The 12008-nt window shown below is 38.8% G+C and overlaps 1 protein-coding gene across 1 annotated transcript; it reads right to left on the reverse strand.

Moving 5' to 3' along the window:
- Positions 1-5919: 5919 nt before the first annotated feature.
- On the reverse strand, positions 5920-6567 carry LOC140007036 (uncharacterized). The gene has a single exon (XM_072049723.1). The coding sequence runs from the start codon at positions 6565-6567 to the stop codon at positions 5920-5922; it is 648 nt and encodes a 215-aa protein (XP_071905824.1).
- Positions 6568-12008: the final 5441 nt, after the last annotated feature.

Consider the following 12008-nt stretch of genomic DNA (forward strand, 5'->3'; position numbering starts at 1 on the left):
GAAAAAAAGTTTGAATAGCCTTGACCAGATCCTCTTTAATAATTTTCCAAAACTTTTGAAAAAAAATAGGAGGCATCCCGTCTATTCCAGGAGCTTTATCAGGACACATGGAGAAAAGTGCAGCTTTGATTTCTACCTCACCTACAGGTTTCGTAAGTTTGTCATTCATAGTCCCTGTGATAGTGTGTGGTATACCATTTAACATTTCCTGCATATCACCTTCTTCTGAAGCTTCAAAGAGCCGAGTGTAATAAGCTGCAATTTCCGTGCCTAGGTCCTCTTCATTTGTAGTCCAGCTCCCATTCTCCCTCTGGATATGTTTCATCCTGTTCAACCTCCTTCTATCTTTGACACACGCATGGAAGAACTTGGTATTTTTATCCCCTTCCTTCAGCCATTGCAGCCTAGCTTTTTGGCTCCAATATATTTCTTCCTGTCTGTAAGCCTCTCTTAAGCTGCTTTTGAGAATTTTCCCCCGCTCCTTCTTGTCACTTATATCACATTCTTTGAGCTCCTGCAACTGACCCTTGATCCTATCAATCTTAAGCTTTGAATTTCCTTGAACCTTACTTCTCCACTTTAATAAAGCTGATCTACACGATTTAATTTTCTGGGTTACTTTATACATCCTAGAACCATCATTTCCTTGCCTCCAAGCCTGTTCCACAACCTCATAAATCTCTTGGTGTTGCAACCATCTTTTATCAAAGTAGAATCTTTTCTTCCTCCTAGCTTGGATAGGTTTAGTGTCAAAGAGCAGTATGCTGTGGTCTGAAGCATAGGAATCACAATGTTGGCAGCTAGCTTGCTGAAAGAGTTGATACCACGGAAAGCTACACAAAACTCTATCCAGCCGCTGTTTGATCTCACCTTCCCCTTCCCAATTGTTGCACCAAGTCCATGGGTGTCCCTCGAATCCAATCTCCAGGAGCTGATTATCGTTGATGAAGTCCTTAAAGGGCTTGAAACTACCTTCTTCCCTCCTGTTGCCTCCCCACTTTTCAGCATTTGAAACAATGTCATTAAAGTCCCCTGCTATTAGCCATTTATCACCCCAAAGATGCTTCCTGGATTGGATTACTTTCCATTGTTGTTTCCGAATTTGATCATCACAGCTTGCGTATATCCCTATAAACCACCATTCACTCCTATTCTCATCATCCGCAATGTGAGCTTCAATGGTAAAAGCTGTACACAAAACTTGCTTGATCCTTACCTCCGCCTTCCACATTAGTGCCATACCTCCAGCCTTATTCATAGACTCGACAACTTGCATCTCGTCAAACTTCAAAATGTTTTTAACTTTTCCCATATAATTACTCATATTCTTAGTTTCAGACAAAAACACCATACTTGGAGAGGAGAGGTTGTTCACCTCTCTCAACTGGGGAATTGTCAAGGGGCTCCCCACTCCTTGACAATTCCACACCAGCACTCTCATCTAAACTTTGGGGTCCCAAATGGGTTGGAACCCTCCCCCTCAGTATCCGATCTTATTGCTAATCCACTTAACTCAGTTTTGTTCCTCTTGCCACATTGGATACTAACTTCATCAGTTTCTATCTCCTTCTCATCCACTCCACCTTTTCTTTTTCCTGTTTTTCTCCCCCTAAGATAAGCTGATGTGGGCTCTTGAAAAGACTGGTTTGGTTGCTTGGGGGATTTCAAGGCTCTTAGAATCCTTCTGTTTTGTTTACCTATAGCCTCGGACCTCTTTTGTTCCAGCGGAGGTGATAAACTCACTGTCTCCAAACCTTGGTTGCTACCTTCTGCATGACCAAGTTTGGGAAGCTGAACTGTCATAGTACCACATCCTACTTCCATCATCAAGACATCTGAACTCTCTACTTCCTTATCTTCATTCCCGGGCTGCTTCTTTTCCCCTGGCCTCCCATCTTGTGCATTTGATAACCTACATCTTTCACTGAGATTATGCTGAATCTGACTTCCTAAACCTTCACCACTACCACTCGGTTCCAGATCAGTCTTTTGAATAGCAGGGAAACTAGTATGTTCACTTAATTGTTCCCTCTGGATCTGGCCATCCGTCCCATCACTTCTAGCATTCTCAGCGTTAACAGTTGGTTTACAAACTAGATTACTAAGATGCTCAGTTAAACCTCTCATCTGTTCTCCCTGACATTGACCTTCTTGGTCGTTAATGGTACTAGATTCTCCTTGCTGTCTGGAGCAATTACTGGTCCCCTGTGAGTGGTCCTTCTTTTCACCCTTCTGACCCTCATTACTTTCTTTCTCCTTCCACAGTCCATCTTGGAGCCTCCATTGCTGTTTCTGTGGGTTAAACACTAAATTTGTCTGTTTCTCTTGTGAAGATACCCTCGAATTTCCACTTCGCAGCCATGGACCGTACTGGTTGTCCTTTTTTCCTCCACTCAAAGAGCCTGACTTCGAGCAGGTCCTTTTACTATGGCCTATGATTCCACAATTATAGCAAAAGTCTGGGCATCGCTCATACTTGAAACTAGCCCACTTAGTAACCTCCCCCACCTTAACAATTGTTCCTCTCAGCAAAGGGAGATGTGTGTTCACCATAGCTAAAAGCTTCAAATGTCGACCTTCCTTTCCCCCAGTCTGGGGAATTATAACTTCTCTAACCTGATGAAAGACTGAGCCAATTTTCTTACCTGCCTCTTTGGACATCCAGTGAACCGGTAAATTCCAAACTTGGATCCAAAGTGGTGCCAAACAAAAAGCCTTTTCATCATCCTCTATCCCTTCATACCAACTATTCAGAACAAGCAATTGATTATCCAGTATCCAAGGTCCTCCTTGCAGGATCCTCTCTCTGTCACTTTCGGAAGGCACAACAAACTGGAACATGTTCAGTCCTAATTCCACCACTCTCAAATGTTTTGGGTACCCCCATGCAGTGGTCACAAAATTCTTCACACCCGTGTAGTTTGAGGCTTTCTCACCCAGCACCTTTCCAATCAAGCTGATTTTACACTCTTGGACTCCTCCCCCTATCTCCTCTGTATCCAAACTAGTTGCTTGAAGTTCTGTGCTGGTAAGATCAAAACTCTGCATGATCTCAGCAAGTTCATCCGCCATTGTAACACCAGTGACTGTTGGTATACCACACACTAACCTTAAAGACTCGAAAACTCACTACTCAACCCAAGAGAGACCGGATCTACACTATCTACCAGAAACACCTATATGAAGAAGACTAATGCAAACAAAACAAAACACAAGACTAGTGCAAAAAGTAAAGACCGTGACCTTACCTGCCTAAGCTTGACAGAGTTGACTAGAACTTTTTGTCTAGAGATCAGAACAACTTCTGGAGCAGCACTTTCCAACTTCCTGAGCTATAAACTTACGCAGCTGGTTACTAGTTTGAAGAAGGCTTTTGACAGATATCCCTCTCTCTCTCCGTCTTTTTTGAAAAGTACTGAGTTAACCTAGGGTGCAAACGCACCCAAATGTTGGTGTTTTTCCGACAGTGTTGTGCTTACTGGATAATAAATTCTACACATAAAGTCAAAGTGGTCCTGGAAATAAATGCTCCAATGAACAATGGTTAACAGGTGAGATTGAGGAATCAAAAGGAAAAGGCAACTTTTGGATTTGTCTGAGGCTCCCACACCGGGAAGAAGAGCTCTCTGTTTTAGAGAGAGAAACAGCCTCTACTAGAGAGAGGAAATATTTCTCAGAAACTCTATCAAATAGGCCAAATCAATTATTGTTCAAAATAAAAAATTGCCTAAAATAACTTTCCAATGCCACAAGAATCAAGTTATTTGGTGCACTTCTGCACTTTTTCTCAATGATGGTTGGCCCAATGACCAGCCCAATGTCTGGCGTCGGTCTTCGGGCCAAGCAAGAAGCATAAAAGAATCTAGCAATGTTCAGCGTGAGGTCCGGTGCCAAGTCTGATGCTGGATTTTGAGCCTCAGAAACTCTATCAAATAGGCCAAATCAATTCTTGTTCAAAATAAAAAATTGCCTAAAATAACTTTCCAATGCCACAAGAATCAAGTTATTTGGTGGTCTGTACGCTGAGATATGCCTAAAATAATGAAACCTAGTTGTAAGAGTATCGCAATGCACTTGTACTTCAGTAATTTGAATTTTTGACTATGAAAACGTGAGAACGAAAATTTGATGTCTTCATAAGAGTTGTAGAGCATTCGCTTATCTTCAAATTGAATTAAGAATCATCTCAATCTACTTTGTGTAGCTCAAGTTATTGCCAAAATCCTAAAATATAACAATCCTGCCAAACCCGTTCCTCTTGACTTTTTCCTTTTTCATTGCTACTTCACTTCAGATTTTTAGTCTGTTTTCTCTTCAATTGAGCTCTTAACCTATTAGAACAATATACGAGAAAAATTAAGCAATTTCTATCCAAGATAAAACTCAAATAATATAATTAACTAGCAACTTATACCTATAAATGCACTATAATTTACATCCTATCAAACTCCCTCACACTTAGCCTGTGCTTGTCCTCAAGCACAAGAACAAAACTAATTAAATCCAAACAATTGCTATATTCAAGGCTATCAATATTAAAGCAACCATTCTACACAAGTGTTAAGCGTTAATAGTGAAAACCAAAATGATATTTCTTCGGTTTGTTTTTAACCCCATCGACCCTTTAAACTTTGGCTAACTAAACTAGGAATATAAAATATTTAGCCAGCATTTTCTCGCAAATGACCCAACTATTAAGCAAAATCTTAAACATATAATCATATGGATTTGTAGATTATTATTATATCCACATATTTACTTTTTTTTCATATTTTTCTCTTAGTTCTCTTCAAATTCCCCCACACTTAAGATTTTTCTCATTTTAACAAGGGGAATGTACTTAATTCTTAGCCATTCAAGCATTTTGACGTGAACTCCAACATCTTCTAAATGAAAGAGCCCAGTTACTCAACTTTTCATCGCTCAAAAATCATATAGTCATAGCTATCATCATTTTTTGACATGAAAGTCGATATTTTTAGGTGAAAACCCCCGATTACTAGGCAACGATAACTAGCGGAGTATAGTTCAACTAAATAAAATAAGTATATAACACGAATAAGAACATAAAAGTCTGCTTCATATCCCAATAATATGGAGAATTAATATTAATAATTAGGCCAAATTCACAAGAAAAATGCTAGAAAAATATTTACAATGCCTAGAAAAATTAGCTAAAATTTGAAAAAGTCTCAAAATACCAAATATTCACCAAAGAAGCACTTTAAACCAACACCTTTTAACACTTAACACATTCATACACATATCGCTTTAACAATAATAACACGAAATGCAAGCCATTGCCTTATCAAGGAATCAACAATAAAAATTTGAAAAATATTGTCCCAAATATTCAAAATTTTCGCTTCACCCATTTACCCCTCTCCCACACTTAAGACAACATTGTCGTCAATGTTAGGGATAAAATAAGGAAATAACAACAGGAAAAAAGATGAAAATGAAACTTCTCTAATAACAAATGAAGTGCCAAAGACCAAGTGGGGTGAGAGAAGTTGCTAGTTACCATCCAATAGTCAAGGTCAAGAAGCCATCCTACCAACCTATAAAAAGACAAGAAAACACTACAAATAGGAGTTAACTATAACACCAAATAACCCAAACTAGAAAGCAATAAAATTGTAAGGAAATAAACACCACCATTAATCCTAAATGAAAGAAAAATATTAAATGAAATTAAAAAGAAAATTGGGTTGCCTCCCGAGAAGCGCTAAGTTTAACGTCTTCAGCCAAACAGGGTCACATATGATTATGGTAGATGAAATGGTTCAGATGATTTCATAGTTTTCTTATTGTGTGCCTACAATTTTGCATGATTTTTCGCATATCCACTGTGCTTTTGAACTGTTGAAGAAGACTATGCACGATGATTTTGCAAAGGGATGACCTCTACATCCAGCTCTAATACATATTTTCAGCATGCAAATCATTAGAAGCAATGATATAGGAACAAGACCCCGCATACGAAGAGTATTTTAAGGGTTCAAAGATATTAAATTCTTCTTTCTTTTTACCAACCCTCAAAGTCAATTTCCCTTTTAATAAGTCTAGAGTAGCTTCCCCCGTAGCTAAGAACCCTCTACCAAGGATAATTGACATAGAAATATCCTCCTCCATGTCAAGAACAAGAAAATCAGTAGGAAAATAAAATTTACTGACTTTAACTAACAGATCTTCTACAATACCAACAGGATAACATACTAAATGATCAACTAGTTGTACAATCACTTGAGTAGGCCCTAAATTGGCAAACTTTAATTTCCTAAAAAATGATAGAGGCATCAAATTAACACTAGATCCAAGGTCACACAAACATTTATCAACAAGAATATGTTCAAATTGGCAAGGCACAGTAAAACTCGCTGGATCTTTCATCTTGATAGGAAGACAATTTTGTAGTACTGCACTGCATTCCTTAGTAAGTGACACCTCTACCAAGTCTTCTAACTTCTTTATAGGAGACACTATCTCCTTCAAGAACTTTGCATAAGCAGGTATATTAGCAAGAACTTCAGAAAAAGGCATGTTCACTCGAAGTGTCTTGTGCATCTCTACGAACTTTTGGTATTACTCATTAGTTGCCTTTTTCTTAAACCTCTGGGGAAAAGAGATAGGCGGCACATAACATTTCATCTGAGGCGTTGACTATCTTCCCCTTGATTCTTTTCACCTGAACCATTCTCCGAATCTCCACTTTCTTCACTATTAATGGCAATTTCACTCCTATCTTGCTTTGCACTTGGATTAGTCTGGGGCTTAATAACAGAATAATCCAATACTTTGCCTGAACGAAAAGTCACAGCCACAGTAGTTTCTTTTGGACTCACCTCAGTGCTACTAAGCAATTTTCCTTGTACCTTTTCAGTTACTGCCTTTACCAGCAGACCAACTTGCCTTTCAAGATTTTGAATGGAGGCTTGTTGAGATTGGGCAATTCTATAGAATTGGTCCATCCTTTGGTCCAACTTTTGCATGTATTGGAGGATCATTTCTTCAAGGTTGGACTTTTTCTCCTAAGTAAGTTGAGGAGGATATTGAGAAGGTTGCTACAAATTTTGGAACTCAGGTGGTCTCATAGGTCTAACTCCTTGATCCTTACATGAAAAGTTAGGGTGATTCTTCCACCCCTCGTTGTATGTATTAGAGAACGGATCATTCCTTGGCTGCAACTTCTACCCACCTTATGCTTCAGTGAAATTAATGTCTTCTACCATGGTGGAGGGATCTCTATTATAGCAACCAACGGCAGAATTCCCATACATGTACTAAGATTGAGTTACCCGATTTAAGAGCTGTTGCATCTGATGACTCAATTCAACTGCTTGTGAACTCAAATCTTGTGACACATTCACTTTATGCACTCCTACTCTCTTACCCCGAATTGCCTTTTGTTGAGAATTGCTAGCTAACAATTCATAGAGACTAACTAATTCCTCCAGGGTTTGGTCACCAATATACCCTTTTGTAGCAATATCTACCATAGTCTGGGTTGTTAAGGTCAACCCATCATAGAAAAATTAAACTTGCAATACCAATGAATACTGGTGATGAGGACATGGAGAGAGTAGTAACTTAAAGTGCCCCTATGCTTAATGTATTGGCTCTCCTTCTATTTGAGAAAATGTGTAAATCTTGTTCCTTTCTGAGGTGAATAGTGCTTGGTCATAAAGATATTATAAACATCTTCCCATGTCCTCAAAGATCCTTTAGGTAGATAAAGTAATCAAGACTTTGCACAATCTTTTAGACAATAAGGGAAGCTGATGCGGATACGGGTGTGCAATAATTAACTTCAACCTTGGGTCAAGGATCCTTTGGTCCACATTGGCGGTCCGATGACAAGATCAAGATCCAAGAGGGTGAAGGAAGCTTTACGAGCCTTGATCATTCACCATACAAGCAAGGAGCAAGCTAAGTTTGAAGATTTGATGGACCATGAAGTTACTTTGTTCACTTGTACGTTTAAAGTGAAAGAATGATCTCATACTTGTTAGCTTAGTTGGTAGTTGTTTTAAAACTGTCCCGTTTAGTAGTTGTTAGGCGTTGAGTATTTTATTACTTATCGGGCCTTATCGGAAAGCCTTAAAGAGCTGGCTCTTTAAGCTCTTTTATGCGGACCGAATCTCTTCCAGGTTTATGTGGGTCGGATTTTGCCCTAGTTTTAGCCTATAAAAAGGCACCTCTTGTAAGAGTAAAAGACAGAGAATATTACAACCAGAAATCGTGAGGAATTTTCCTTCAAGTTCTTAATCGAACTTACTCTTGAATTCTTGAGTTCATGGCTTAGGATTCAAATCAGACTTTATCGATTAGCTTGTTCCCTAATCGTGGTGTCGCTTCATCCATCATTATTTGCTTAAGGTTGCTGATTACCTTTGTGTGTCAGAGGTCTTGAGTTCATGAGAACAATCGAGTTCAATTTCTGTTGGGAGAAAAGATCCAACTCTGATAATTACAAGATTGGGAGGTTCTAGGAGGGTCTTCCCCTAGGGTTGCCTATATCAGTTGGTAATCAGAGCATCAGGTTAATTCTCTTTTAATTGAAGTTGTTCATATCTTGCTAGTTTGTCTTTTTTTCCACAAAAAAAAAAAAAAAAAAAACTGTAGAGATTATTGTTCATCGTTACTGTTCACCGTGCTGTAGCGTACTGTTCACGTTACTGTTCATCCGAGTAAAAAAAAAATTTGTTTGGGTGTTGTCTTTTTGTGTTTTCTGTCCAAGTTCTTGGGTTTGTTATACTTGTGTTTGGGTTGTTAGGGTTTAAAGACAAAAAAAAAAAAAAAAGTCACGTACCTTATATTGTTTAGTGTTCAAGTTGCTAGAGTATTGCTGGAATTTTCTTTTGAGTATTGCTGAAATTCTGATTTGCCTATTTCTTGAGAATTGGTTGTTGTTTTTGCAAACCCTGGACACCGCAACATAATTTGGGGAAATTCTTGTGTTTCTTGAACAAATTCTTGAACTTCTTGGACCACCAAGTCTTGTTTTGAAATTTCTTGAACAATAAACCAAGAACTAGGGTTTTCTTGGAATTGGCATAACCTTTCATCCGTTTTCTTGAACTTGTTGGTGTGATCTGAATTTGTGTTCCTTGAAGAGCCGAAAAAAAAAAGAAAAAAAAACGAAAGAAAAAAAAAAGGAAGAAGAGAAGGAATTGGCTCTCATACAAAGGAAATCAAGTTTCCAAAAAAAAATCGTGAGTTTCCAATTCTTGGTGGGTTCCCAAATCTTGATTAGTCTCCAAATCTTGGTTGATTTCCCAAAACTTGAGTTTCCTAATTTTGATTGGTTTCCAACTCTTGAGTTCCAATCTTGATTGAATTCCAAAGACCCTAAACAACCTAACCAGCCCCAAACACACCCAATTCCGTTTTCAAAACCAAACCAAACACCTTAGCCCAAACCACCTTGGGAGTTCTTGAGTTTCTAAAATCGGTTGAGCTAGTTTTGCAACCCGATTTGACTGAAATTTGAGGACTGGTTCGTACATTATTTGAGCACCCCAAAAGCACCATTTATACTCCAAAATACTGACCAGAAACTCAGCAAAACAACAGCTGAAAAAAAAAAGTTCCAGTTTCAGGTAGAGTTTTTGTTTTCTAGGATTCGCAAAAATTCTGCTTTGTGTCTTATTACTTATAGGGTAATTAATTCTGGAATTTTTTAGAGTTGAATTGTCTTAAGAACTTCGAGAAGGAAAATTGAGAGTAAGTGTGTTTTCTTGAGTGATACACGAGTGCTTTGCAAGGTAGACTATGATACATTTGTTTTGCAGGTTTGACAATATGTCTCAAGAGGGGAACATGGCCGAGCCGTCTGAGACAGACGTGTCACTCAAATTGGTGCTCCAAACTCTCCAAAAACAAGCGGGGAGGCTTGAATTTGTGGTGACACAACTATCCGACAGGGTGGCTGCCATTGAGATGCGAGATACTGGAGATATTCCCAATAGGGCTTCAAGTGCTCAGAGTGTTGGGCATGATGTGGATGATGAGGGGTATCATTCTAACACCTCATTCCGATCAAGGAAAAGTCACCGGGAAGCGAGGGAAGGCCGAGATCGACCTAGGAGAACCGATGATAATCTTGGTTCCATCAAGACTAAGATGCCTACCTTTCATGGGAAAAATGATCCTGAAGCTTACTTGGATTGGGTTAGGCGAGTTGAGCAAGTGTTTGAAGTCCACATTTACTCCGAAGAGAAAAAGGTGAAACTTGCAGCTATTGAATTTCAAGATTATGCATCTATTTGGTGGGAGCAAGTATGTGCCACAAGAAGGAGAAATAGGGAACAACCGATTGCCACTTGGACTGAAATGAAGCAAGTGATGAGGAAACGATTTGTACCCTTCCATTATACCACGGACTTGTACAATCGAGAGAACGAACATAAACTCAAGCAAGAGAATGAATCTCTCAAGAGGAGGGGTTCCATGCAATCTACCTCTTTAAAGCCGGTTTATGCAAGAGGTGATAAGAAGGTTCATTCAGCATTTTCTAAGACTAAACTAAGAGTTGAACCACCTCATGCGGAGTCATTTTGGGAGACATATCAACGTCTTCTACACCAAAAACAAATGGAGTCAAATGGATGCTATCAAAGTGAGTTTTCTAAGAAGGAGATAGTTGACCCTATTCCCAACAAAGGAGTATCTCATCCTATTGAACCATTTGTTGAGGAGGTTGATGATGAGAAAACAATCGAGGGCGTTAAACTAGATAAAGAGATGGAAAAATCTGATGAGATGAGTGGTAAAAAGGAAGAAAAGAGAGAAAGTGAGACGATTTTGAGCAAAAATGTGAGGGCTTATTGTTTTTCTAACGAACTTACCTTTGCTTTATTTAGTGTTTCTTCATTTGTGCAGATTAAGTAAAGTCAAGTGAAGTTAGTCATGCCATGCTCCATTCCAAAGTCACTTGTACAATTCACTAGTTTCCATGGAGTTTGTCTTTTAGGAATTGAATCTATCTGGAATCATCTCATGGAACAATTTCAATTCAAATCTGTCCATACCAAAGGGGAATCACGTCAAATCCACCATGAAGGGAGAATTCCGAAATTTGACTCTCATTTGCTACCTATGGGTCATTCATCATCTTTACCTTCTTTTGAGTATAATTTCCATCCTAACACTTGTATTTCTTATCCAGATTTTGAAGAAAAGTGTAAAAGGCTAGCAATGCCTTCTCAAGTTGAATCAATTGGTGGAAGGAATAATGAAGTGGCAAAGGGAGTATTCACATTTAAAACTTGTTCTATACCTTCTTACCATTTAGTTGATGATGTACCATTACTTCTTTACCCAATTTCTAATTTGTTTCAAGTTGAAGGTTATTTTGTTTTTGTAGGTTGTAAAGCTGTCCAAAATTTTTCAGTTTTGATTAAAGACTTACAACCTGATTTCGTGCTTATTCCAACTAAAGGTGGTGATCTTTCATGCTTATTCACACAGCCAAAAGCTGGTGGCCAAGTGCTCAATTTGCCAGCTTCAACTTGTGCTAGTTCGAGTAACCCTCATGAAGTGAAATTCAATTGTTTGCTACCTTATATGTTGGAATATGAGAAATTGTGTGTCACGCAAGATCCCAAAGCTGTCCTTCACGAGTTGTTTAGTGTCTCATCAATGCAACAAGTTGTTCCCAATTTATCCATGCAAGATGATTCAAATCAATGTCAACTTGTGCTGGATTTTACACCTTTGAACAATCAAGGTGTCAATGTGAAGCTTCATGACCAAAGGCTAATTAGAGAGTTTTGGATTGCCACTTGGGATTTTCACACGCCGTACACAAGTTCTTTCCTACCTTGGCGCATGTCCTTGTTTGAGCGCTTCCCAAAGCTGACCAAACGACATGCAACATGGCTCGTACTCATTCGTCTACTTCCAACACTGCTGTCCTTTAAGCGCACCATCGATTTGTGGACAACTCACTTTCAAGAGGAGACTTTGAAGATTCGAGGACGAATCTTTTCGAGGAAAGAGGGAAT

The sequence above is a fragment of the Coffea arabica genome, chromosome 5e, assembly GCF_036785885.1.
Source record: "Coffea arabica cultivar ET-39 chromosome 5e, Coffea Arabica ET-39 HiFi, whole genome shotgun sequence".
Lineage (NCBI taxonomy): Eukaryota > Viridiplantae > Streptophyta > Magnoliopsida > Gentianales > Rubiaceae > Coffea > Coffea arabica.

Excerpts from the sequence above, each read along its gene's own strand:
- LOC140007036 (XM_072049723.1), bottom strand. The coding sequence starts at position 6,567 with ATGCACAAGACACTTCGAGTGAACATGCCTTTTTCTGAAGTTCTTGCT.